This window comes from Exophiala spinifera (genome assembly GCF_000836115.1).
Source record: "Exophiala spinifera strain CBS 89968 unplaced genomic scaffold supercont1.4, whole genome shotgun sequence".
NCBI lineage: Eukaryota > Fungi > Ascomycota > Eurotiomycetes > Chaetothyriales > Herpotrichiellaceae > Exophiala > Exophiala spinifera.
This window is the reverse complement of record NW_015622516.1, coordinates 1,821,192-1,847,721: the sequence shown is the minus strand read 5'-3', so window position 1 is coordinate 1,847,721 and position 26,530 is coordinate 1,821,192. Positions and strand designations below refer to the sequence as shown.

At 52.4% G+C, this 26,530-nt stretch overlaps 11 protein-coding genes across 11 annotated transcripts; 4 read left to right on the top strand and 7 right to left on the bottom strand.

The window, feature by feature from the left end:
• Positions 1-317: 317 nt before the first annotated feature.
• Positions 318-2,730, bottom strand: PV08_05859 (uncharacterized protein; the record flags this gene model as incomplete). Its single annotated transcript, XM_016380198.1, has 6 exons — positions 318-794; positions 1,010-1,240; positions 1,360-1,742; positions 1,814-2,171; positions 2,231-2,376; positions 2,448-2,730. 6 exons carry the CDS (start codon positions 2,728-2,730, stop codon positions 318-320), a joined length of 1,878 nt encoding a protein of 625 aa, XP_016236025.1.
• Positions 2,731-5,001: 2,271 nt separating this feature from the next.
• On the top strand, positions 5,002-6,733 carry PV08_05858 (uncharacterized protein; the record flags this gene model as incomplete). The annotated part of the gene is made up of 5 exons (XM_016380197.1): positions 5,002-5,431; positions 5,511-5,601; positions 5,654-5,734; positions 5,781-5,844; positions 5,888-6,733. 5 exons carry the CDS (start codon positions 5,002-5,004, stop codon positions 6,731-6,733), a joined length of 1,512 nt encoding a protein of 503 aa, XP_016236024.1.
• Positions 6,734-7,003: 270 nt separating this feature from the next.
• PV08_05857 (uncharacterized protein) lies at positions 7,004-7,768 on the bottom strand (the record flags this gene model as incomplete). Its single annotated transcript, XM_016380196.1, has 1 exon — positions 7,004-7,768. The coding sequence occupies one exon, from the start codon at positions 7,766-7,768 to the stop codon at positions 7,004-7,006; it is 765 nt and encodes a 254-aa protein (XP_016236023.1).
• Positions 7,769-8,795: 1,027 nt separating this feature from the next.
• PV08_05856 (uncharacterized protein) lies at positions 8,796-10,769 on the bottom strand (the record flags this gene model as incomplete). Its single annotated transcript, XM_016380195.1, has 1 exon — positions 8,796-10,769. One exon carries the CDS (start codon positions 10,767-10,769, stop codon positions 8,796-8,798), a length of 1,974 nt encoding a protein of 657 aa, XP_016236022.1.
• Positions 10,770-11,995: 1,226 nt separating this feature from the next.
• On the top strand, positions 11,996-13,557 carry PV08_05855 (uncharacterized protein; the record flags this gene model as incomplete). The annotated part of the gene is made up of 3 exons (XM_016380194.1): positions 11,996-12,147; positions 12,256-12,997; positions 13,060-13,557. 3 exons carry the CDS (start codon positions 11,996-11,998, stop codon positions 13,555-13,557), a joined length of 1,392 nt encoding a protein of 463 aa, XP_016236021.1.
• Positions 13,558-13,855: 298 nt separating this feature from the next.
• On the bottom strand, positions 13,856-14,616 carry PV08_05854 (uncharacterized protein; the record flags this gene model as incomplete). Its single annotated transcript, XM_016380193.1, has 2 exons — positions 13,856-14,067; positions 14,145-14,616. 2 exons carry the CDS (start codon positions 14,614-14,616, stop codon positions 13,856-13,858), a joined length of 684 nt encoding a protein of 227 aa, XP_016236020.1.
• A 283-nt stretch (positions 14,617-14,899) lies between these two features.
• Positions 14,900-15,300, bottom strand: PV08_05853 (uncharacterized protein; the record flags this gene model as incomplete). Its single annotated transcript, XM_016380192.1, has 2 exons — positions 14,900-15,083; positions 15,152-15,300. 2 exons carry the CDS (start codon positions 15,298-15,300, stop codon positions 14,900-14,902), a joined length of 333 nt encoding a protein of 110 aa, XP_016236019.1.
• An 856-nt stretch (positions 15,301-16,156) lies between these two features.
• PV08_05852 (uncharacterized protein) lies at positions 16,157-17,386 on the top strand (the record flags this gene model as incomplete). The annotated part of the gene is made up of 1 exon (XM_016380191.1): positions 16,157-17,386. One exon carries the CDS (start codon positions 16,157-16,159, stop codon positions 17,384-17,386), a length of 1,230 nt encoding a protein of 409 aa, XP_016236018.1.
• A 750-nt stretch (positions 17,387-18,136) lies between these two features.
• Positions 18,137-20,249, bottom strand: PV08_05851 (uncharacterized protein; the record flags this gene model as incomplete). The annotated part of the gene is made up of 8 exons (XM_016380190.1): positions 18,137-18,519; positions 18,581-18,774; positions 18,840-18,905; positions 18,958-19,044; positions 19,102-19,755; positions 19,813-19,917; positions 19,977-20,089; positions 20,142-20,249. The coding sequence occupies 8 exons, from the start codon at positions 20,247-20,249 to the stop codon at positions 18,137-18,139; spliced, it is 1,710 nt and encodes a 569-aa protein (XP_016236017.1).
• Positions 20,250-21,168: 919 nt separating this feature from the next.
• PV08_05850 (uncharacterized protein) lies at positions 21,169-22,923 on the bottom strand (the record flags this gene model as incomplete). Its single annotated transcript, XM_016380189.1, has 6 exons — positions 21,169-21,510; positions 21,564-21,694; positions 21,775-21,898; positions 21,959-22,547; positions 22,596-22,671; positions 22,722-22,923. The coding sequence occupies 6 exons, from the start codon at positions 22,921-22,923 to the stop codon at positions 21,169-21,171; spliced, it is 1,464 nt and encodes a 487-aa protein (XP_016236016.1).
• Positions 22,924-24,133: 1,210 nt separating this feature from the next.
• PV08_05849 (uncharacterized protein) lies at positions 24,134-25,625 on the top strand (the record flags this gene model as incomplete). The annotated part of the gene is made up of 2 exons (XM_016380188.1): positions 24,134-24,601; positions 24,654-25,625. 2 exons carry the CDS (start codon positions 24,134-24,136, stop codon positions 25,623-25,625), a joined length of 1,440 nt encoding a protein of 479 aa, XP_016236015.1.
• Between the last annotated feature and the right edge of the window lie 905 nt (positions 25,626-26,530).

Below are 26,530 nucleotides of genomic sequence, written 5' to 3'. Positions count from 1 at the left end.
GTCTTCTCGACTCGTCCGTATCCATCACTTGCAGCGCTAGGTTTTTACCGCGGTCGAGTATCTGTGGCTTGATGTTGTGATGGTGAAGGGGTCTTGTTTAGTGTTTTACCCAACATGCAAATCCGCTACGCTGGTTCGTAGGTACGTTCTGTCCTGACCGCCGTCCTGGCCCACGACTTCCTCCAGGCGCATTATAGACGCGCAGGTAAGGTGATTTTTGACCAGGCCAGGCCGCAGTGGGGCCAAACAGGTATGTATGTACGTAGGTGTGTGGTGTCCCCCCAGATCCCTCCAACTACTAACTAACTGCGTTCCGTTCAGGGCTGCGCCTCTCCCTTTTCGCCCACCTTGTGCACACTCGACGACCCACCGACGGCGGCGGGCAGGCTCAGGCTGGCCCGCCTGCCCCGGTACTCGCTCACGGCCAGCATGTTCAGCCTGTCCTCCTCGCGGTCCAGGTTGCGGAAGTTGAACCAGAAACACACGCCCCCGATGGCGGCCAGCACGGCGACGACGCCGTAGTTCCACACGAGCAGCGGGTCGGCGGACAGCGACACCAGGGCCTGGGCGATGGCGGAGCTGAAGGCGTTCATGAGCAGGTTGATGGCCATGACGAACGAGCGCATGTTGGTCGGCGCCTTGGTGAAGGCGTACTCGAGACTCGTGATGCTGGCCATGATCTCGGAGAAGCCGATGAAGACGTACGGGAGCGTCTGCACCCACACGTTGATCGGCGCCGGGCCGGAGCAGTCGGGGTCCGAGGCGTGGTGGCCGCACGGTGAAAGGCGGTAGATCTGAAGGGAAAGGGAAAAAAAAAAAGTAAGTAAATGTGCGCATCGTCATGAAGAGTTTTTTCCCCCCTTGCCGGGAGACTGTGCAATGGAAGAACGAAAAACCACCAAGGATAAAAAAGAAGTTACAAAAGGGTTTACGTTTGTAAACGTGAAGGGTTCGAAGCATATCAAGAGCAATGAATGAGTGAATGAATAGAACGAATCCTTGAACTTACGTAGACTTGAATCACACATGCTGCAATCATGGCGATGGATGCGAGCGCGAAACCCAACGTGATGCGCTTGATCGGGGTGAAGTTGATCTTTGCCTTGCGCAGGGCAGGGTAGATGACAAAGTCCATCAGCGGGATGAAGATGACAATCGAAATAGGGTTGAGGTTCTGGATGATGTCGTTGGGGACGCCGTTGAGTTCCATGACCGCGGCTTGAGATGTCAGGTTTCCAGTCTAAACGTTCCGATGATATACGCCAAGTCAGCCATCTGCTCGCCCTTTACCCCCTGTGCACAAACACACATAGGTTGCACGGAGAGATAAAAACATGTTAAATGGGTGTCAAGACTGACCATTTGTCCATATGCCAACCAGTACAGTGGGAGGTACAGGAAGACGGTGCATGCCTTGAGGCCTCGGCGCACTTCGTCAACCCAGGCATCGTCGAACGTCATCCAACCGGGCCGTTCGTTGACGGGGATATTGGACGGTTTCACACGCTCCCAGAAATTCGGGGCAGACATGTTCCTGTACGTGCGGACGGGGTTGATGCTCCAGTTGCCCTTGGCCGCGTACTTCCAGAGCTGGAAGAACTTGGCGAACACGGAGCCCGTGGGCGGGTTGAGAACGTAGTGTTTCTTGCACACGGCCAGGACGATCGGGGCGAAAACGAAGAGGACGGTCGGGAGCATGTATGACAACCAGAAGCCGACGTACTTCTCACAGTATACCATGCCTAGCATTGGTGTTAGCTTGGGGTACCAGAAAACCGCCCCGAATCGGACTGCGCGGTGCCGTGCGTCATACCAATTTGTCCGACAAGAGAGCCAATGTTGATGCACATGTAAAAGTACAGAAAGATGCGGGACGTTGTGACCGAGGGGTCCACAATGACTCGTTCGCCCGACGGTAGCACCTTGATCCTCTTTTTGTTGTCGGTTTGCTGTTCGGCGAGCAGTGGTGAGATGTTCGACTTGAAGCCGCCGGTACCAACACCCATGATGATCAAACCGATGGTGAAGGCAGCGAGGGCAGAGCCATTGTGTTTGATGACGCTGGGAGCGGCCGACGCCGTCAGAATAACGTGGCCCACGATCGCGCAGATAATGGCCAGGTGGATGGTCTTGTAGCGGCCCCAGTGGGCGTCGGCCAGATAACCACCCAGCTTGAGATGGTCAGCACTCTGGGTTTGTGCGTGCGTAATTGAACGGGATATGAACATACCAAAGGCATCACGTATGCCCAGAATTCGTTGAACGTCTTGAGACCGGTAGATGCTCGCTGACCCATGCCCAGTGCACCGGACTGACCCGAGAACCCGGCACCGGTGGAAGATCCTTCTGGTAGAGGCTGCTGAATGAAATTCACGACTATGAGAACGACAGGTCAGTAATAATGCTCCCCAACGCGAAAACCTCCGGCGAGGGCAACGGTCACTCACAGACGACAGTCGTGCCATAGTAGGAGAACCGTTCGCACAGTTCCACGAAAGCAACCGTAAAGGCTGTCCATGGAATCTTGCCTGATACGCGACGGAGCGTCTTGAGGTCTTCCTCTGTTACCTCGTCATCGTCCTGGTCTGAAGAATGAGATGGTATCGACACCGCGGCAGCATCAATCGAGCCACGGCCGAGTTGTTTCTCCCTCGCACTACCGGCGAGTGGAGCATCAGCCACAGCTGCTTGGGCAATGATGGGGGCTTCGAGGTTTGCGATGTTGCTCATGGTGGAGGCGCACTCGGGGACTGTTCTCCTGGAGCTGCAATCTGAGTTGAATGCCCTTGCCGGATTCTCGATCGAACTGCGTCCTTTTAACCTCATGGGAGTTCGCCATGGCCATGGTCCTCCTCGAGCCACCACCACGGAGCAGCTGCTGTGTAAGGAAGGTGTCGTTGGGTTCTTATCGCGAGAGCCTTGGATATTGCAACGGTGATGTACCCCAAGCACTTGGCAACGACAGTTTCCTCTGGCATATTATCACCAAAGACGCCATTGACGCCTCAGGGAGGATGCACCCTAAGCACTTGGCAGATATGATAACGGGTATCCGAGAAGTCTTGGTAAGGCTAGTGAGGCTGGGCAAGGACACCCAAGGTTGCTCCAGAGGAGGCAAACCAGGGGGAAGATCTGCCTTAAGCACTTGGGCTGAAAAGCCACTGAGCTTGACCAAAGCCGAGGTGAGTGGAAATACGGAGGGTGCCGATGTTCAAGTCAACCTCGTATCGCCGGGTCCAATCATGGTACAATATCACGAGAAAATATCATGATGTACATACCTGAGGCGGAAACCAAAACAATCTGTGCGTGGTGGCTGCGTCGTGAGGCGTTATGAAGGTACATCAGGTACTGTAGATAGATACGTAGCATTACCTATCTGCGTCTCAACTGTCGAATCCTGTTCGTTCTGTCATTGATGTCTCCCATTCGACACATGATGCCATCTCGAGGTCGGCTATAATCGGTTCTTCGTTGGTGTGGAACAGATATGGATACGTTCTTGACGTTGCGTTACATCGAGGAATCTTGAGCCGGGGGACTGGAGTTTGAAAGCCCACGATCGCCGCCGCTAAGATGATTGAAGAAAATGTGCCAAGTGGTGGCAGCGCATTCGACACCAGAGAGGACAGGATTGTCTGGTTCTTATTTCTCTTTGCTCTCCTCTCTTCGCTCGTCCAGACAGCCGATGTATTTCCCTACGCGTCTGGGTCTCAACTCGAAGCAGGGAAATTGTTGTCGATAGTCCAGATACGCGAACACCGTGGCTCCGTTGATAATGCAGGGAAAACCAGAGATCGAAGAGAAGGCGTTCGCCACGTCGCATTACCGACTTACAGGGGGTTTGCCTCGGTACCATCCCTTTTGAGAACGTGCTGTATCTGCTAGCTTGGCCTTGTCTCCGTCGTATCGATCCCCCGATCAACTCCCGGGCAATCTTGATCGATTAGAGTCCACGTCTATATCTAGACCCAGCTTCTCCAGTTGGACCTCGGCACAGCTCAGGAGGATTTAATGGAATTGCAGACTTCGCCCAAGATCAATGTGACCCATCGCTCTTCGAACTCGTATTTCGGTTGACCAGAGAACACGACGCCAAAGTCTGGGAATCCAACGAAGGGAACCCAGTTTCACGATGCATTCGCAGACGGAAGGTTTCCTTTGTTAGCATAATGCTCATCCTGTTCAATGCTGCCCAAATGCACCCTGATGCAGGACACTTTGGTCTGGACACAGATCGCGTTTCGCACCAGATCAAACTTACTTACCCTAGTCTTGTAATGCTCTTGCGTTTCGACAGACTTGATCAACCTTGAGCTCCCCAATACGTAGCGTAACCGGACATCAATTCTGGGACGCAGCTGCTTCGCTATAAGTCGCAGCGTCTCCATACGCTCTTCAGAAGGCACGTGAAATTTATGCGGGAGAAATGATACACGGCACCATCAACGGGGAGCAAACTGGCCGAGAATACGGGGTACAATATTTCAAAGAAACCAGTCTTCACCTACCGAGATGCTTACAGTCCCTATGGATCCCAATATTCACCACTTTGCGGGGCTGACTGATCTATTCCAAGGTAAGAGAAACCATTCCTACCGGCGACCAGGCTAAATCGGCTAGGTCGGCATAATGCCCGCCGACGAGCACAAAACTTCAAAACTTTCTCAGTCAGGGCAATGAATCGCGGTATTATCCTCGTGTGAAGTCCCTCTTAACCCAGGCTACTTACGGCATCCCGGTGGATCGAAGCTTGTTTCATGGCTTCGCACTGGCTGGCACTGCGGTATGTCTCCTGCTATCTCATGCCGACGGGAGTAACCTCTCCACAGCCAAATGTGGGGGAAGGAGATGGTTGGACATCAAAATGAGGAGCATCATGGACATTCTAGTGTCAGGATCTATAGGTCAGGTATATATGTATGAATTGTGTCTACCTTGACGCCTCATAAACAAGGAATATTGCTGCCGCTTCATTCCTCGTCGACATCTGCAGACACCATGTTTCAAGTCTTGCGCACTCTCTTTGTGCTCGCTTCCAGTCTTGCCATCGTCGCTGTTCAGGCACAAGGTCCTTCAGGTGGCCTTGCTGTGACAGCAGAGACAGGCACATATGTCGGCCTCATCAACGGGACCACCCCCAACGTCCGTCAATTCCTGAACGTACCATTTGCGCTTCCCCCTACCGGTCGACGTCGATGGCTCCCACCAGTGAAAGTAGCCACCAACTCTTCAACACTCATGGATGCTACTACGTTCCCTCCGTCCTGTCCACAGTATCTTTCAGCAGGTCTGTCAGTATATAATGAGATAGTCCCGGAATTCGTCATTCCAGCCGGGCCATATCCTCCAAATGCTGGAGCTATGCCGCCGACAACGGCCGAAGATTGTCTGTCCCTTGCCATCTGGGCGCCAACTGGAAATGCCTCCAGTTTGCCAGTCATCATGTTCATGACGGGAGGCATGTGGTGCCCAAATGCCACATGCGGTTCTCAGCTGACTGATGGCAGGAGGTTTCAACAATGGGGGAATCAACATCCAGTATCAGCTTCCGCACCACTGGGTGCAGAGAACCCAAGCCCACATTGTTGTGACCATAAAGTACGTTGCCCACGGTCCGTAGCCAGCTCACTTTCCAGCTAACCTTCTGGAGCTACCGTGTCGGGATAATGGGATTCCCAAATGCTGCCGGTCTCGAGTCTCAGAATCTTGGAATACTTGACCAGCGCATGGCGTAAGAACATCTTCTCTCACCGTTTCAACAGCACTGACGCCAGTAGTCTTGAGTGGGTTCGTGATAATATCGCGGCTTTTGGAGGTGACCCGTCCAGGATCACGCTTTGGGTAAGATATTGCTTCTGATGTTGGCTTTGCTGACGGAAAGCAGGGTCAATCTGCAGGTGCCATGTCGGTCGATTTCCATAATTTTGCGTTCCACGATGACCCGATAGCAAAGGGACTGTTTATGGAATCTGGCACCGCGTTCTTACAAGATAGTTCTACAGACTCCAAGCACTCAAACTTCACATTCGTAGCCTCCCACCTCGGCTGCGGGGGTCTGAACGCGTCCGCAGAAATTGAATGCATGCGAGACGTGCCCGTTGAAGAGATTGTCAATTTCGTCGGGCACCGAGGCGACAACAAAACCACTCCAGCTCTTGATTTCGGTCCTGTGGCAGATGAGAAGATCATCTTCTCGAATTATACGCAGCGGTACAAGCAAGGTCTGGTGGCCAAGATTCCGGCTATCGTGGGAAATGCGGCCGACGAAGGCTCTGGTTTGACGCCGTACACGAATGTTACAACAGGGCCGAATGCAACTCTTGCCATACAGACGACCCTCGATTCATTCATCTGTCCTTCCCACAAGACCTCGGATTACCGAGAGCAGAACAATTTGCCAACATACCGATACCTATATGCGGGCAACTTTTCCAACATCTCGCCGCTACCATGGATGGGCGCCTACCATGACACCGACCTCCCGATGCTTTTTGGGACGTACGATGACTTCCGAGGTGCCGGTCCGGAGTATGAAAGCCTCGTGAGCCAGAAGCTACAAGACTTGGTCCTTTTGTTTATGGAAGATCCAGCGACAGGGCCCAAGGACTTGGGATGGCAGGGCTATTCAAGCGGCCAAATGTTGCGGTTTGCAGCAGACGGCGTTGTGGCGAAGAATGTCAGTGTACAGACCGTCGATGGCGTCTGTACTGGGCTGGGAGGGCTAAATTGATCAAGAAGTTTCTCGTTTGCTCTTCATATTCTCGAGTCGAATATGTTGACATGGCTCTTGTCCAAAAATTGCGAGAAATCTTTGCTGTCCCTGTCACGACTCTCTTCTTTAGAAAAAGGTACAACGGAATTAGAAGCCCCGCACTGCCGCAACTTTTCCCTGTGGCCATCCCTTGTCCAAGCGTTCCAGGCATTCCGTCAACCCTTGGGTAGGGTAGACTGATTGAAACACTGAACAAGACAAAATCAATTCTTCGGGATGTTGTCACCATCAGTCGGCCACCGGGGAGGTCCATCCTGTGCGCCCTAATACGAAGCCGCCGTTTTTGCTCAAACCTTGGTCGATCTCGAGTCTATGGGTGTCCAGAGATTCTTGATCCACACCCACCTGGATCGGTACTTCGAGCTCTATTGTTGTTGTCCCTGGTGCTTTAACGTGAAACCGTACTCGAAGAGTAAACCTTACGCTGAGATGAGGAGACCAGAAAGTCGGGGTCATGATATCTGAGCTTGCAAAGCTTAAGAGCAGTTCCTGATGACTCTCAAAACGGGTTTTCGTCGAGAAGTGTCCATCTATGACCGTCCAATCTCTCCAGGTTACAGATGAGGTGCTTGTTCCCATTGTCGTCCCCACGGGGGCCATCGTTGGGCTCGCGAGGGCCTCCCTGATGGTTGGAACGTGCGCTTGGGCCTTGATGGAGACAAACGAGATCACTCGGAGCTGCCATCTCACATCAGTCTCGACGCACAGCGCACCGTTTGCCGGAATTCTGTAGGAGCTGGGCAGATCCAGCTGTACTTGGACAGGAAGTCTCGCAACAGATGTCTCAGAATCAGACTTGAGGGCCAATTGCTCTGGCTCCCTGATTGTAATCTGGATGTCACCGCTCTTCCAGAATATCGACTCTTTCAAAGTCCGCCGCTGACAGGGCTGGTATTCACCCCCAAAATCCGCCAGGCACGTAGGCGGACAGCCCAGCAGCAGCGGAATCAGATTGATTCTTTGGCTGCACCGGCATATGGTCTGGTCAGACATTAGCGTAGCGGTGATTGTGTAGCAAACGCGGGCGAGGGCGAATCCTTCGCGCAGATTGCCCGTCCTGCCTCTATTGCGGGAGCCCAGTGACAAGGGAAGTATTGACGGAGGCAGTGGAATAAAATGGCCAGAGAAGGCCGAACCGTATTTTGGCGGGTCGTCTTCCCCGCCCTCTTGGATGCAAGAACTGAGGTCGAAAAAAAATGGCAAACTTGCGACTCGTGAGTTCCTCAGGGAACCGAAAAGGCTGTCAGTAGTTGTTGTATGTGTCATGGAGACCAACTGCGCGAAGACCAGGTCAGCTGTGAGATTGTTTTTGATGTGGTGGAAAACTAGTCTGTACCTCCGTTGTTTTGGTCACCCGATACTCTGATAATCCGCAGTCAGGATTTATATCGAGCTCGCATCTCAAAACGCCTGTTCACTGTCATCAGCATCCCGACACTTGCGATCCTGGTGGGACAGACCACTGAGCCTTATTTCCAGCGTCCATGACGGATTAAGGGGTACGTCTTGATCAGCTCCGTCCATCGTAAGCTTAGCCACCCCGGCGACACCCGCCTGCATAATGAAGACTGGGTCATGTGGCAATTGGCCATTGCGGCCTCTTTGGTGGTGGAAGTAATCAGGGAACCCGAATGAAAGACGCATGACTCAGACCGTTGTGAACGAGCAATCTCCTGAGGCCTGGTAGGAGACGTATCTTAAAGAGCCCAGTGGGCATCCAAACATCTACAGGCCTACTATGGAATGAGTGACGTTCGTGCCTGTCAGGTGGTCGACTGCGTGTCTATGGCCGATATATGACCCCGAGCATTCGTAATGTAGTAAGCGGGTTCCCAAAAAGGGTAGTTCTCCATGGAGACATGTGGACCTGTGACACAGCCCGGAGGCGAGGAAGATCCTCTCCAAAATGCCAACACGCCTCAGACCAATGGCGAATCGCACGAAATGGGAAGCTTGTCTGAATCAGCGAGGCCCGGCTTCTCTAGAATTTTACGCTTCTAGATCTTCTTTAATGCTTCATTCACGAAACATCACCTCCAACGTTCGCCGCTAGAAGATCAGCGTACAATGCCAAAGTTTTCCCAACCATGTTCACTATTGGCCAGATGCCTTCTTCGAGTATAAGTTGTGCCCAGATCCGGATCAGGCTAATACTCAGATTGGAATCGGTGCAGGAAGTCATGCCTTGGTTGTCCTTATCGACGGCTTCATGCAGAATACCTTGGACATATGACAGAACCTGCCGTTCAGCCTCGTCTGGCGGTAGACTATTACGCGATCGCATGATGTTTTCCAACCATTTACTAAGCAGAAAAGCCGACTCAAGGTACGACAAGGAGTGTTGAAGAGACCACGTCAATGCTTGAGTTTTGGCTACAAGCTTTAACCCGATCTGCACTGGTGTGTTCAAGGTGTGAGCAGCATGTAGTGCCGCCCTCGTGCTATGTTGGTTGCGAGGAACGGGGGAACTGCACAGCATCGCGGACGCGATCTGCTGCGGATTGCGCGAGCCGATGGTAAACGAAGAGCTGATGTCCACGCCTAAGCGGACATATGCCATTCGAAGCAGGGCGGTAGAGTTGAATGGCAATGGACCGTCAGGATTGTTCGGACCCAGTGATCTGTGCGGATCCATCTCCCAAATTTCCTGCCACCGACATAGTACTTGATGGAGGGTGTCGATTTCCACGGGCGGTGTCGTGGTATTGTCGTAAAGAGTATGTTTACTAAGCTGTCGGACGAAATAGATGTGCTGCACGATTGCCGTTATCAGAACATAAATGCCCAAGGATGAGCAAGTCTTGAGACCCCCGAACGCGGTAGGGTGGAAGAGGCTCTTGTATGCCACGCTGAATACCGGCTGGATCGGGGCTGTCTTCCCCGCGGCGTGTTGCTCTGCCCATGATACAGCAGTACTGCATCTCCATTCTTCCTCATGGCAAGGCAATGCCATTTGAATCTCGGAGTTCAATATAGGTGGAGGAACATTATGAAGGATGGTGTGAAAGTTGAAAAAGCAGAATGTAATCAAAACTGTCCGTATGACACCTTCTACTCGAATCCACTCGTGCCATGAGCGGTGCTTGACGCTGCTGTCGACATTCAGAAGCTTTTCTTCGCGGAGAAATGTTGCGAGGATGCTTTGTAGATTCATATCCTCCTTCAAATTAGTCTTGGGATCGCCCCATGTTGCCGCGACCATAAGCAAAAGCAATGTTTGGCAAGATTGGATTGCCTCGTCGTCCAAATTACTCGTCCCATATGGATCATCGTTTTCCGATTCAGCTCGTGCTCTTTCACGGCTTGAGAGTGTCCGTCTTCGACTATCAATCGCCTTCAAGACCATCAGCTTCGCTAGACTGAAAAGCAAAACCATGTCCTCGATTTCTAGGCAATATTGGGCGCCGATCGCCGCGATGGCAACGACAAGATGCGCCCTTGTGTTGTGTAAATTGACCGTAGGGGGGTGTAGAAACGGCAGATGCTCGTGAAAGCCCCGGAAATACGCTGCGAGATATCGGGATATACTCTGACGAGAGGGCAGTCGAGACTTTGCATATTCAGGACAGAGGTGTTTTATGGTCGTAACGAACTGTTCCCATTCGCCATCATTTATGGTCCAACACAGCTTCCGCTGTTCTGATGTTGAAGCTGACAGATCCGACACGGCCGAGAGCGGAGTCCACGAACATCTCGAGTGATCTATACCCTGTGGAGCAAAACCGGTTGGTGTCGATGCGCCGACTTGTTTCTCGGGGCTGGCCTGGGATGGCGATTTAGCTGCCAGACAGGGAAGAGGCGAGAGTGTCAAGAACTGGTTGAAGTCCAGACTGGATACGAACGCCATGTCATAGGTGTCTGGTGGAAAGTAGTCAATGGTCGCTTCTGCGATATTGGTCGCCAGTCTACTGTCTTCATCGAAAAGTAGGTGGGTTGATTCAGTGGCTGTTCCATTCTGGTGTGACAAGGGTGACGTTGTCGTAAAGGGTAGCATTCTGTCGAAAGTCGCTTCAGCCGATTCAGGAGAGGGTAGCAAAATGGGGGGCTTATTGCTCTTGTCGAACGAGGAGGCATCTAGATGGATCATTGGCAATGAGCAGGGGGTAAGATTCTGCTGTTGATGTGACGTATTCACGTGTCGAACGAGCAAATCCCTGCACCAGGAGTCAGCGCGTCCTAACAAACTCTTCCAGCTTTCTCAACCTTCTCGTATAGGAGGAAGGGCACTGGGTGCAGCTGAACGGCTTTTCATTTGTATCTAACGCGGTGATGCCGAGATGTGAGTAAGAGATAGGGGAGATGTATCAGCCAATGATGCTTACGGAGTCGTTCATGCCGCTGGAGATGTTCATGCCGAGCGAAGCGCCTTGCACAGAATTGGCAGACAAAGTTGTTGCGCCGCTTTGGTGAGGGTTGTCCTCCCATGGCTTGTAGGCACCCTGGAGTATGATCAGATCAGACGGCAAACGCTGCAACTATCAGAAATAGCGCCTCCCCGCTGGTGTCGCCTTTCGTGTAGCAGGACGAGTTGATACCAACCCCGTCGCTAACAAAGATTGACTCATAGAGCCTCTCGGGGAGCAGTGGACGTTCCCACATCGAGAGAGAGAGTGTCGCCGCTTTTCAGAGTCTAGTGAGTCCTCCGTATCACGAGTCGGGAATAAGTATTGCCGAACCCGGCGCGAGAATCACGCAACGCCCCATCGCGGCAGCAAGGTGCAATGTATCCATCCTGGATTCGCTGGGTCTGAAAGAGCAATAGATACTCTCATATGACTCAAGCTGCCAAAACACACCAGTTCGGCACATGCATTGTATGATTACTTCATCTTTGCTTTCTCAATGAACGGCCTGGAGAATTACCTGATACAGCACGTTCCCCAACCGGAAGCGAGACATTTTCTTTCTGGTCGCCTTTTCAGATGCCTCAGCCAGTAGACAACAGAATGCTTCGGCTTCTGATGAATCAGATGGCGGCCGGTCAGGGGTACTCGAGCCACCCGCTAGGCACAGATCGGTTGTATGTCTCGTTCGAAACAGCGGCCGTGCTAAAGAATGCCCTCAACAGATCATTGTGGATATAGCATATTGTCCAGCGTACGAGCCTGAGCATATATAAGCTCGAAATGCTGGGATTTCAGACTTTTATATCCACGACAAACACAAGCTGCACTCACTCAGGTCCCTTTTTCATAACCAAGTCATATTTTCCATTCAAAGATGTCTGCGCAACTCGACGAGACCCACCCCTCCCGACCTGCGATGAACCCAAATGAACATCATTCTCCAGCTAGAGAAACCCCAGTTGACTCGGACATTCCAAGAGAAGACTCTCGCACAGAGACCTACGGTGCTGGGGCGGTTTCCAAATGGTATGCCGGCCTCCAGTAGTTCTGCCATGCCCCAACATGCTACCCGCTTGCAAAAATCTACTTCTCAGGCTTCGTCGAAGGACACCAGTGAGGCTAACTTGAAAGCAGTCGTCAGCTTATGACTGTCCTGGCGGCGTTTACAGTCAACTTCACTGCATGTGGCCTCCTGTTTACCTTTGGAATATATCAAGCTCTCTACGAGTCGATGGCGACGCAGGGCTCTGGCCCATTCATTCATGCTTCTTCCTCTGAAATAGACCTTATCGGCAGCCTTTCTGCCTCCGTCATGACAATGGCTGCACCTTTTGCAGTTGCCTGGGCGAAATACTTCGAGACACCAAGGGTTGTCTGGGCTGGTGCCGTCGTTTTCGGCCTGGCCAACGTCGCAGCCAGTTTCGGCACAGCACTCTGGCACTTTCAGCTTGCTCAAGGTCTATTGCTGGGTATAGGGACGAGCCTCTCCTTTGTGCCGTCCATGACGGTAACCCCTACATGGTTTGAAAGCCGTAGAGGGCTTGCCATGGGCATCGCATCTGCCGGTACCGGCATCGGAGGCCTCGTCTGGGCGCCTGTTGTCACTGCATGTATTGACAACATGGGCTTTCGTGATACTCTCCGCCTGACCGGCGCTGTGGCGGCCGCTCTGATCGGTGCTGCAGGCTTCGCTCTCGACTGGGAACCGACGACGAGGAGACGCTTGCGTGCGGAGAGTGCAGCAATATCTCCCTTGAGAGGCCTATTTCGAATTCCCCTTCCTGCTTGGGAAACTGTCAAGCAACGCAAATTCATTGCACATGCGCTTGGCGCCGCCTTCCAGAGCGCAGCATACTACACGCCTGTGTTTTACCTGGTATTATATGCGGAAACACTGGGATACACGGTGAAAGAAGGGGCGAATTTTGTAGCGGTTAGCAATGCGTGCAACGCTATTGGCAAGATTTCAATAGGTTTCATGCGGACAGGATGGGACGAGTCAACGCTTTCTTTGTTTCGACCTTTTTGAGCGCCATTGCTGCGCTTGGGCTCTGGTTGCCAAGCGCGATACTTGGAACGGCCCATGAAGCACTCGGGAAGCATCTGTACATCAGCTTTACGGTCTTGTATAGTCTCTTTGCAAGTGCCTATGTGAGCTTGTTTCCAGCAATCCTGGTGGAGCTGTTTGGAGTGAACCAGCTTCCGTACACTACTGGCATTCTGTACATGGCGCAGGGAATGGCCGCTCTAGTTGGGACTCCCGTTGCTGGGGTTCTGATTCGAGGGTCCGCCAACCCGAAGAGCTCGGATGACTATACGGGGATGACAATTCTGGTGGGTGCGTTGCTGGTTACAGCGAGTGCAAGTGTTGCTTGGGTCAGATGTGAGTTGATGTTGACGCCGACGAGCGAGAAGCCTCAGAAGTGGAAAGTGTAACTGTAGCTAAATTCCTAGAGCCCAGCCATAATGAAAGAAAGTTGAGCTAGGAGCAACAGTAGCGTTCTTGTCACATTCAGTCTCGACTGGAGGCCTCACGTCTGGCTCTGAGAAGGCGTCACATCCAAAGAGAAAAAGGAGAAAGCACTAGGTGAGGCGGACAGGGCTTTGTGGGCAAGACTGACAGACAAGTGCTCGAACTATGCTGCTCTAGAATCTGATCCCTTTATCTGTATTTCGCTCTTCTTTCTACCCACTTCGATTGATTCGGGCGACAGATCTTGTTATTCGAGACATGCTATATCTGAGAGGGGACATAGAGACTCATTTCTAGTCCTTTGGCATATGGTAGCGTCAGATTGGCGAAACCACTATTTGGGGCTCGCATGAAGTCGAGCAGTTCCTTGTACCTGACGGCAGATCCAATGGTGTTGTCGACGATAACGACAGCGCCGTATCGCAGCTTTGGCAGAACAATCTTCAGCGCGGGAAGGGTCATTGGGGCCCAAACTTGGACAATTGGGTTAGTACAAAATTTCTTTTGTAACTTTGTGTTGGTTGAATATCAATCGGCCGTGAGGACTTACTGTCAATGAGAACCAAATCTATCTGAGGCAGATTGAACTTCAACGTCTCACGAAGGTCCCCGATCCTCAGGTCGATATGTCGCGAGACTGCTTCGCCAGCCTCTGCCCAATACCCTCGAGCCCTTTGTGCCTTGGTGGGCTCGTGCTCTGTACCAATGACGGTCCCTGTTCCTCCTGTGGCCTCGATGTTCCTGGTCACCGCCAAACCCAGGTACATAGTGCTTACGCCGAAGCTGGTGCCGGCCTCGAGGACGTTCTTCGCATTGATTGCCCTGCAGATCTGGTAGACAAACTGGCATTTATCTTGGTCCAGAGCAATGAACTTGTCCTTGGCTACATCATGGAGGCCGTCTGCGCTATATTTCGTAATATCAAACACATGTTCTTGTGACTCGGATTCCTTGTGTAAACGGTCCAAGAGCTCCAGCACACGTGCAGGGGCTTCGAGAGGATTGGGCATTTGAGTGGTCATGGTGTCAAGGAATGTGTCGAATGAGACCAGTGCTCAAGGGTTCACTGTAACCGGCGTAACCAGGTCATCCAAGAGCGAGCATTGACTTGACGGCTTCCTTATAAGAGGCATGAGGCATGGGAGAACCCCATATAGGGAAGGTCTCCACCAGGGCAGGGCTTGGCATTTTGGAGAGATGCCTGTGTTGGGAAGCGTTATTGATATGGCAAGCCCGGGACATCTGCTACGTGATCCTAACCCTGTTTGCCTATTTGCGACTCAAAGGATGCTTGCACACGTGTCCTCAATTTCCGCTCGCCCATCCTGGCACCGTCTCGTACTGTTGTGGAATTGACCACTCGTTCTCGGGTTCCCAAGTTTGTTTGCGATCCGTAAAGACTTCAAACTCGGGCTTTGGGATTCGATCAAATAGGCCCATCTGCACGTCAGTCATGTCCGGAAACTTGGGCGTAATTTTTTGGATAGGGCTGGGTATGGCAGCTGGTCAGTCTCCAGTCGCGTCACTATACTGTACGGAGTTCTCTGTTTCGCTTACCTGCCGCAATTCCGGCAGAAGTGTCGCTCGATCGTCCTCCCGCTCAAGGTGTTGCTGTCGAGGTATATTTTGATTGAATCTTCTCCGGTGATCTTGACAACCTCTTTGGATATCTTGAGGATATTGGCGCAAACTGAAGGCATAAGCATCTCGGGCTTGTCGATGGTACGGTCAAATACTCACTGCTGCTTCCCCATCTTCTGCAGTTCCCACAGTGACAAATATGACCGCGAGGCTTGTTGAATAGGCTTGCGTCCTCGATGGTCACAGTGACTGCACCACACATGCAATGGCCCGTCAAAGACATCCTTTAGCAGTCTCAAAGTGGCACTGTTTTCCCCCTGTGAAGTATTTGTCTGCAGAGCTGAAGATGTTCGTGTGTACCTTGCATTTTATACACGACAGCGACCCGACACTAAGCGCTGTAGAATGGATCGGACGGTATACGGAGCGGCAGTCATTTGCCGAAAGTCTCGCACCCGTCATTCGCGATCTTACTCGGCCAATTTAGTGCCATACAAGACCTCTGTCGTGGTGCATGACCATAATTCGGCCTTCTGATGACTGGAGAGTGTAAGGGCAAGGCTGATCATGTTGGATTGCGACTGTTTCGGAAGCCAGAGGTGGTATTCCGGTGGCGCTGGGGCAAACTGGGTCTTACTGGTCTGGGCTTCGGACTCCCGGACGGTGCCCTCCGTTTTGGCACCACCTCAGCGTTCTGTCAGTGGGCCGCTACGACCGATGAACCAAACCAGCCAGAGAGCATCCGGATCTATGAAATAGAGAAGGAATTTCATCAATATGCCGCCAGGCTGAATGAGAAGCTCTAATTGGATAAACAACGTCCAAAGAATGTATAAGAACCTGGGTTGTCCGATTCCAGTTCTGTTGTCCGTCACATCGGCACGCAGCCACACAAAGCAAGGTTTCGAGCTCAAAAACGTCTGCGCAGGTATCTGAAGCCTCGGCGGACTTCGGAGGCAGACGATCTGTATTGTCTCGACGATGGGCGAAGATTATCATATGGTTGATCGTGCCAGCCATAGCCTGTCGACTGTTCAATTGGACGTCTTCCTACGTGGGCTCAGACATGAGAAGCCCGCCCTGCCCTTTGAGCCCACCGCTTGGGAGGCTCAAGCTGAGGCGGTTCTCGGTTCGAATGCGTGGGGCTATGTCCACGGGAATGCTGGCCTTGGACAGTCCTACGACAACAATCGAAAGGCTTTCAATAAATGGGCATTTATCCCCCGGAGACTGATTTCGGCTCCACTCCCAGACCTCGGTGTTAAGCTGTTTGGTCGAGAGTACGCGTCCCCCTTGGCCATTGCTCCTGTCGGCGTACAGAGGATTTTCAATGAAGAAGGAGAGCTTGCGACCGCGCGTGCATGTGCAAAAGAACACGTCCCGTTTCTCCTGAGCACCGGCGCCAGTGTAGGCATTGAGGCAGCAGCGGAGGCGAATGGTAACGGGCACCGCTGGTTCCAACTCTACTGGCCTGACAACAAGCACAATCACTTCACGGCCAGCCTCCTCTCTCGTGCCAAGAACAACGGTTACGAGGTACTTGTGGTGACGCTGGATACCTTCGCTCTTGGATGGCGTGCCCGCGAAATGGACAATGGCTACAGTCCTTTCTTGCGGCCCGATTCAATCGGCGTGGCCACTGGTTTCACAGACCCGCTCTTCCGTAAGACCTTCAAGGAAACGTATGGCAAGGACATTGAGGACGACCAAGGCAAAGCCGCACATGAGTGGATCAACATCTTCATGCCCGGACGCTCGCACGCTTGGGAAGACCTCGCCTTCCTGAAGGATCATTGGGACGGGCCCATCGTTCTCAAAGGCATCCAGAGTGTCAAAGATGCGAGGCTGGCTGGTGAACACGGCATGCACGGCATTGTCGTGTCGAACCATGGAGGTAGGCAGTGTGATGGAGGGGTGGCATCGCTGGACAGCCTTCCCGAGATCGTGGCTGCTGTGGGTGACAAGCTGGAGGTTCTTTTCGATTCGGGCATACGTTGCGGAGCCGACATTGCCAAAGCACTGGCGCTAGGTGCGAAGATGGTCTTGATCGGTAGACCCTTCGTATGGGGCCTGGCGATGGCCGGAGAAGATGGTGTTCGCCACGTCCTCAGAGCACTACTGGGGGATCTCACCATGACTCTCCACCTGACGGGCATTCCATCTGTGAAACAAAAGGATTTGAACACGAGTATCTTGCGGAGGCAATGTTAGTTCTCACGATTTGAAAAAAAGACTGGGTCTTCTTTCGCTGGACCACTCAACTCGTTGCGATTCTTGTTTGAGGGTTTGCCGCAAACGGTCATGCTAATAATCATGGCAGAAATGTGTGTTTCGAATCTTGACGTACTGTCTAGCTAGGTGCTCATCAGACACTGTTCCAGAGAGAGTAATCCTAGGGTTAACCACGGAATAAGCTACAATAAACTATTGTGACGGAGTGCACTGCAACCTCCGCGCAATTTCTGTTGATGTGCTCTTCCGTGTGACTAGGCTTGCGTCCGCCTTCACCCTCCACCCTCCCTCCTCCCTCCTCATCCTCATCCTCTGTGCTAAAGGATCGGTCACGGCACTTTTAGACACACGCCCTCCGGTGATTCATTTCGCTACCTCAAGTCGTGAGAATCGTCATTCCACGGGGCAGCTTGACTTGTTGCTTGCCCTCTGCCGTCGCACTTAGCACCTGTCAGATATATGTCGGTGGTAAGGAAGATTGATATCGTTTCAAAAGCTGCAAATCCAACTCGACCAGCGGCGAGAGATACTGAAACTCTGTTTCGATCTTTGAACGAATCCGATCTGCAAGTTCCCACCGTGGAGAAGCGAGGTGGCGGAGGTGACTGACACTGTGTACCGCACACATAAGAGTATAGGTTGCCACGAAACTTTGGACAAAGAAAAGCATTTTAGCTTCAAAAGGCACGATGAGAAGAACTTCAGAAACAACCAAACATTGCTCACTTCTTACCTTCGAATGGGCGCAAACGGCGACACCACTAGACGAGCCCTTGTAGTCAGTAGTCCTACTTCTTGAGGAACCCTCAGCCCGGCATCCAGGCATTCTTCTACCTTGTGCAAATCATCCGATGTCAGATCCCCAGGCTCAGCCGAGATGGCTTTGAGAATGTAGGGCCGGTAGACGACAAACTTGGAGACCCAATACCTGGCTCTCAGCAGGCCCATGAGGTTGTTTGGGGACTCACCGACATAGTCAACCCAATCGGTGTCCATCTTTGACGAGATTGAGGGAGGCAAGTGATGACGCCAGCGGTCCAGCTGAAGTGACAACTCGTAGTTTAATGATGTGTGCGGATTGCTCATGTCGGGAGCAACCGCTCCGAGAGAATCTTTTACCTCGTCAATACATGTTTTCTCGAGTGCCTTCTTCTCGCTGTAGTGGGCGCCTACCTGTCGAGTATATTGTCTGATATGCCCGGTTGAGCAATTTTCGGAGTGCGATGTTGGCCAACAATACAAAGTGACACTCGGAATCCGAATCTGTTGTTGGCGAGTGACCGTCGTCGTAGCCGAACGGCAACGGCACCGTGTCTTGGAGCTGGTATAACTTTGACGCCGGAAGGTCAAGCTCCGCCAGAATGGTACTTTGATACGTGAGCTGGGGAGGGTCTCAAATGAATATCCAAATAGTCTAGGAGATGTCACGCACCTCTCCAGAATGTATGTCACCCAGAAGCCTCGGACGATGTCTGCACTAACTTTGTCCGGGCCGGATCTATCATGTGGGTTGGCTTGGGCGAGCGTTTTGAAGGCTTATCGTCACTTACAAGGAAATGATGTGACAAATAGTGATCGCCGCTTCGTGGATGGATGACCAGAAGTCATAGGCTCGTAACAGTTGAGCATAGTATAACCTGGAAAGGAAAAATCAGTCACGCGGGGAGGGTCAAAAGATTCTTCATAGAGCTCACCCCGTCAGCACATGGCATTGGGCAGTCTCAATCCGTCCCTTTGGAAGCAGAGCCAGCATGTGTCTTGCCTTGTTGAAAAAGCCGATTCCGGGGGGAGTGGCTGCAGAATCTGCTCCTGCTTGACCCCAGTCGGCCTCCCCGTGAAAATAAGCAGAGAAAGCCCCCAGTGCAAAGACCAGGAGGAGCATACAACTCTCACTGTCGAGGCCAAAGCCTCGATCTAGAATAATCGTCTGACTGATTTCATTGATCCGCGGCTTGGCTACGATAGGGTAGACCGGATAATAGTCTCGGAAGTAGTGGCCCAAGAGCGTCCGCACATCGCGGCCTGTTATGCAATCAGTGAAGTCGGCTTGGCCTGGGTGTTGTACCTGGGCGAGACGAAACGGTGGTATGATCGAGGTGCTCAACGTGGTGTGAGCGAACTCGGCTACGATAGGGTACATGATGTCCACACCCGTGACGCTTCGTTGGATCTGCGGCCAAGAGTAGAGCTTGTGAGCTGCCGTAGCATGTCTGAAATCTCGGAAGTCTGTAACATCAGGAGAATCCTGGCTCTGTTCCACTGGGAGGTGGGCCCATGAAGCCGTTGGTAATTGATGGAGCTGGCTATGATGGACGGTAGAGCTCTCTGGTTGAGGACTTGCGGCAGGTCTGGGGATTTCAGCGACTTTCCGAGACAGGAATCAGAGGTCGAACTGGGTGGCGTACCTTGGGCGGTTGCGTACTGGTCTGGATCTGCTGGACAAGATCTGATCTGTACTCAACTGGAGCAACTGCAGTGAGTTTAGTATGTCTCCCAGGATTACTTCGAGCCTGTCAAGAGTAAGCGACACATCGTCAGCAAGAGGCTGACACCTGCGGCAGACACATACTTGGGCTTGCGCCGTTCTTCGTATACGCATCGCTGATTCAATCTTATGCATGTTCCGCAAACTGGTCGAACCTCATCGCACTTCCCCTTCCGTGATCGACAAGAATTGCAAGCCTATGAAGATTAGCAGCACACCAAGACCAGAAGGAATGACCAAATCACGCACTACTGAAGCAAGGTCCTGGCGCTTCCTCTTTGTTCCGCGCTCGGCTTCAGGCTTACGACTGTCGAGGAATTCTTCCGGAGCTGGAGAGGACGCTTCGGACGAAGTCATGTCGATTGTTCTCCGATCCAGGGACACCTGTTTTGTCAGCACACAATTTTGCTCTCGATTATGACCTAGCCAGGAGGTGATCCGGCTAAAGGATGAAATTTAATAAATGATAGCTATACACATGGGTGGAGGGTCGCAAGCTCGAAGAGGGCGGCCAGAAGAGAGTCCGGCGCTTCACGAACGACCGGAGCTGGGGGTCCGGGGTAAAGCGGAGCCTCTGTGGGGAAGTAACCCCTCTCAGGAATAGCGGGAGGGGTTGATAGGCTTGGCATCGTCCATTGTAGCTTGGGCACATCGGACCATACTGCTCTAAGCTCCGATCCCTGTCGTTTTCAATCTTAAGGTTGAGCAGGACGGAGATCCCTGTGTCGTCCGATGCAAATATCCGGGGATAGGTGATCACGAGTGATGATTAGTCACACATACGTGAACGAAGCCAAGTCCAAGACCAAGTTGCTCGTCAAGTGTGTCGATATAGCGAGCTTCTCATACCACCCAAGTGACCGTGGTCAACCCTTGATGTGAAAAGGGGGGAAGAGGGAATGTTGCAAGGAGGCTCGCAGTGGTACGAGGCGATGAATCTCGGTTTCACGAATCTATGACTGGAGCGAAAACAGTCTCTGATACATGGCGGCAGAGTGTGGCAGACGCATGATAAGCCTCAAAATTAATGGTCGTGGTCAAAAACAGGTCATCAATTTAATGATTTTCAAAGCTCATTCCCAGAGGGAGAGCGCTCGTTCTGTTTCCGCTAACGTGGGATGCGTTGGCGACCGAAATCTCGCCAGCTCATTTCTCAGAGAACTATCAAACCGGTGATCCGTGTATCTTAAGAGACTAAACGCCATATTCATGGATATCGACTGCTCACTTGGACATAGTTCCCTCCCTTTTGCACCAGTGATAACTGAACCTTCACTTAGAGCACAAAATATCGAGTGGTGTCTCCGGAGGTGTTAGGTGAAGCTGCAAGCTTTCGATTGAGACGCTGGTAATAGAACGTCATAGCGATGGAGGTTACTGTCACGAAAAACAGCATACCTGCATTTGTCCAGTGACCGGTAGTATACCCAGTTTTGGCTTGCTTCTCTGTGTAGATCCACACCCCCAGTATTTGACCGGGAATGCCGATGGATATATTGAGAGCAATGGCGAGACCAGCGGCAGCGGTGGTGCGGAGGTTGGACGAAAGCCAGCCAAGAAGCGGTGGAATACATGAGAAGGCTCCCGTGGCAGCCACAATCAGACAACCGTAACGTGCCTATCCTCGAGGTCAGCGTGGAGATATATCATGTTAGGACAAGTGTAATATACATTGTAAGCGTGTACAGGCAATAGGGCGGATGCGACGAATCCACAGGCACCGATGAACGCCATTACGGCGGAATGAAGTGCTCGGGCATTGTAGTGGTCGGCCGACCACGAGATGACAATCGTGAATACATCTGTACGGCGCAATGAGTAAGAGTGCACAGAAGGGAATTGAGGAAGGAATCCAGAAAGGTTTGCTGTAAACATGACTCACAGGCAATTGCGTAGGGAGGGACCGTCATCAATTGAGCCTCCAGATTTGCGTAACCAAGGCCTAGGACAATGCTGGGCGAGAAGAGTGACAGCGAGGAGAAGGGTACCGAGATGCCAAAATAGATCTGATCGCAGTAGTCAGTATGGGCTGATCAATAAGGCTGGGAGTGAAGGATATCGCGTACCAAATAGTGCGCATAGAGCCGCCATTCTGTCAGTGTCTTCTTTGCTTGCGCCCAAGTCAAGTTGCTGTCGTGCTGATGCGAGCCTTCGACTGCCAGTCGTTCGACCGCCAGCTGTCTCTCGGCGGGCGTCAACCAGGACACGGTCTCCGGGAAATCGGGCAAGAAACAAAACACCACTAGCGAGGATAGAACACTGGGGATTCCTTCCAGTATAAATAGCCATCTCCACGCCGAGAGACTGGTGAGTCCCTGCATGTGTCCAATGCCAAAAGCAATTGCTCCACCAAAGGCGCCGGCCAAGGTGGCAGATGCATAGACAAAGGCAACGCGGATCGACCGCTCGTCCAAGCGGTACCAGAACGTCAGGTAATAGACCAGGCCAGGAAAAAGTCCGGCTTCAGCCATGCCGAGGAGAAAGCGTACCGCAACCACGGAGCCGTAGGAATGTACACCACCCAAGGCCATCGTCAAACTACCCCAGGCGAACATGAGACAGGCAATCCACCGGCTTGGTCGAATCTTCTTCAACATATAGTTGGATGGCACCTCGAAGACGGCATAAGCGATCAGGAACGCCATGAGAGCGATGCTGGAGAGGATTAGCCGTGCTCCGACGAGAGGGTAGGGGATGCCGAACGTGTATTGATACGTAGTCATGTGCGTCTCTGTTAGGAGATCATCACCTTCTTTGGCATTCAGAGATCGAGCATTGCCTCGACGCATGTTAGCCGTTATCTTTGAGTCTCATGTTGCTCAGTCAAACCTATGTTGGAGCGATCAAGATAGGCCAACAAGAAGATTGTCGCGCAGATAGGAACAATCCGCACATCTTGCTTCCTCAAGATTGCCTTCTCCAGGGCCCTGCGCTCCTCCACGTCCACACTCTGGCTATGCTCGATGCAATCGACTTGATTTGGAGATGCCACCTTTTCGTTGGACTCGAGATCTTGGGCGTTTGGATACATTTTCTTGATAAATTCGTTCGATCGAGCTCAGATGAGAGAGAAGATAGTCTGTGTATGTGTATAGCCTCTTCTCCGTCATGCGAGGTCCAGCAGCATTTTAAAGTCATTGTAAACGGTGTTCGGTGCGGCATCAGATCAAGGGATCTGTAAGACTTGACAGGGCTCGGAAAGGGTGAGGTTTGCTCCGAAGGGACGATGGAGCTGGTCTGGGTCCTGATCGGAGTAGACTTGACACTGTCCGGTCGGTCACCAGAAGTGACATATGTGCTAGTACATTAGTATCTCAAAGAGCTCGTCGGAAAGCCGAAACGAGCTTAATGGTAGCATGTCAGAATACGAAGAACCGAGTCTCTGCTCCCTTCTCCTCTACGGCCTCCCTTTTGGCTGAGCCTAGTGCCTAACGATACAAGGTCTCATCGGAGACTCTCCGTCGACCCTGCACGTCTCCCTCATCAAATCGACAACTTGTGTCTAGTGCCTGTCCGTGATCAGACACATGCACCATCTCCCTCCCAACGACAGGATCTTAACTATCACCATTACTAACACCCCGCTTGTTATGCACCCACCCCCAGACACCCCAACAGTCATACCGCCCTTTAATGGTTCTACTACTTATCACTTTGTTCCTGCAGCCTGCATGCTCGGCTGCTCCCATCCATCATCCGCACCTCGACCGAGGGCCCAGAGGAGTTTCATATTGGCCTCTGATGACGTTTGTTTCAGCCGGCGAACGTCACAGAATACCTTTAGTCGCTCAAGCATTTGAGACAACCCCTCTTGTCTCTTCGTTAGAGCTGGACTGGAGAATGACAAGGCAGGTCGAGGCGTGCGTGATGATGTTGGCGGCACAATAGGTTATTTAGGTGTTGGCATTCTCAGGGCTCTTTAGCGGAACGCGATTTACCTCTAATAGAGTAAGTAGGCTAGCGCCACTCATCAACCGTCAATTAGCGTTGCACTATTAAAGTCGTGCTGACGCTAAGTTCCTCTAATCGGCGACTCAAGGGCGGCATCACTCTATTTCCAGATCGAGGAAGAGCCGCGACCAGTCCTACCAACCCCTTGGCGCAGGCTGGCTCCCGTTGCGCGTTCTCCATTGCGCTGCGGATCTTGAACCGGCGGACAAACAAGTCTACAACACTCAATTCCTGCCTCTCCTTGTCCTCTCTTGTCCACTCTCTAATTCTTGTACTTGAAGGTGCTTAAGATGGGTTCCGATCCTCAATTTGCGAAATATCCTGACCTGACCCTCGCCCAACACATCTTCACCCTTGCGAACACTCCCCAATCTGCTCAGCCAACGTCATTACCGTACCTTCAAAATGCAATCAAAGAGCAGAAAATGGCTCCTTTATACCGGCATCTTGCCCATCCTACGGAAGGAGTACTGAACACCGTCGGGGAGAGTACAGCTCAAACAGCAATTCCACCTCAAAAAGCTCCAAGTCGGAGAGCCTCTTTAGTGTCGAGTAATCTACTACCGTCCAAGAGAGCAGTACCGTCGGGCATTCTACCATGGGATGAGTCACTCTACGAGGAGTTGAAAGCTGATAACGAGAAGGAGCTGGAAGGTTTCCAGAAGGAAGAGGAAGAGGCTGAAGAGAAGGCTGGTGAGACCGAAGTACAAGCCGCCAGAAGCAAGCGAGCTGAGTTTTGGGCTCGAGTCGGCGACAAGGTACGTCTCCAGCATGGGTATGAAGACAAGACAGTGGTTTGATGTGATATAGGACAAAGCTATCGCCGCCTACGAAACGGTGTTCGACAAGACCGGCCCTCTAGGAACCAAGATCGACATCGTCCTTGCCATGATTCGAATAGGACTTTTCTTCAACGACAAAGCCTTCGTTAAGAAGCAGGTTGACCGTGCCAGTATCCTGGTCGAAAGTGGAGGTGACTGGGATCGAAGAAACCGATTGAAAGCTTACAAGGGTCTACATCTCCTGACCGTCCGTTCCTACAACCTTGCCGCTCCTCTTCTCTTGGACAGTCTTTCTACCTTCACCAGCTACGAGCTCTGTAGCTACTCCTCCCTTGTGGTCTATGCGGTGCTTGCCGGTTCATTGTCGCTGAAGCGGGTGGATTTCAAGGCCAAGGTGGTCGATGCACCAGAAATCAAGGCCATTCTGGGCTCAGGCGATGAGAAGCCGGATGAAGAGATGAAAGACGTCTCGGCGTCGACGGCAGAACGGGCAGCCGGACTCGTCAACGTGGCCGCACTGGGGTCTGGTTCAGCCGTTGAACAGCACACTGAATCCCCCGTGGATGTGTCGTCTTTGGCACGCCTGGTCAACAGCCTGTACGGTGGCGATTACCGGTCGTTCTTCCTTTCTCTAGCTACAGTAGAGGAAAACTTTCTGACCCAAGACCGATACCTGTACGAGCATCGGGCATGGTTCGTGCGCGAGATGCGTCTCCGAGGCTACCAGCAACTGCTCCAGTCGTACCGAGTCGTTGGCTTGGCCACCATGGCGCAGGCATTTGGAGTCAGCGTGGATTTCTTGGACCGTGACCTGGCCAAGTTCATCGCTGCTGGTCGGGTCAGTTGTACGATCGACAGGGTCCAGGGCACGATCGAAACTACTCGGCCGGACGACAAGAACAAGCAATATGCGGATGTTGTGAAGCAAGGCGATGCTTTGATCACGAAACTTCAAAAGTATGGCCAGGCTGTGAGGTTACGGGGGAGTGAAAGAGCGTAGGACTATGCAAACAAGTACATGGTGCGTGCTAAGCATGCTATCTGCTCCCAGATGCATGCCGTGGAAAAAGCATGAGCAGCGCAAGGCGTTTGGGCTACAAGGACGATGGCTGTGACATAGCATGATCTCGCCACGGAATCGAAGGGCGAAGGTGGCTGCAAGCTAGTAGATGGCAGGGTATCTAGGTACATTGATCGGTGTTGTAGCTCGCATTGGCACTCGATAAAAGCAAAGACTACCAACAGATAAGTATCCATAAGCGTCGCTTGTGGTGATCGAGGCGATTATGCTGTATCTCACATCTTTGCATGGTGCGTCTTGTGTGCCTGGCAATCTCGTCATCTTGCAGGGCTGAAGATGGTCAATCGGCGTCCAGAGCCCAATGAAGGTGCTCGGCTGTCGAGGCTCGTCCAACCCCCACGCTCGACGATAAGATACGGCTATAGTGGTCGACCAGGGTGGGTGGTGTTTTGTTCTGGCCGAGGGCGCACTAGCTTTGAGCACCACCAACATGGCAATGCGAGCACGGTTGATCATCGATATCATCGTCGCTGGCTGGGCTTCGAATTGCTTCTGATGCTCCAAAAAAAACTCTCTCCGATGGGGTCGTGTGCCGTGAAAACAAGGACACTAAGTTAGTTCTCTATCTCTGCCCATCACACAGACCCGGGGCAGCTTCCGGTTACGCTTCGTGCTTCTCGCCTTCCTCGCGCCCGCCTCCGACTCCGACTCTCCCCACGGTTCGTCCTCTCCAGACCAAAATGCTGCAGACGCGCATCACGAGCCCGTCCGTCCTTCTCATGCGCGCCCAAGGGTTTTCTGCAGAACTGGCCAGGGTGTACAGGGCGCTGTCGACTTCTTCCTCTTCTTCTAGACCCGGCCCATCTTCGTCGTTGCGGCGTGGC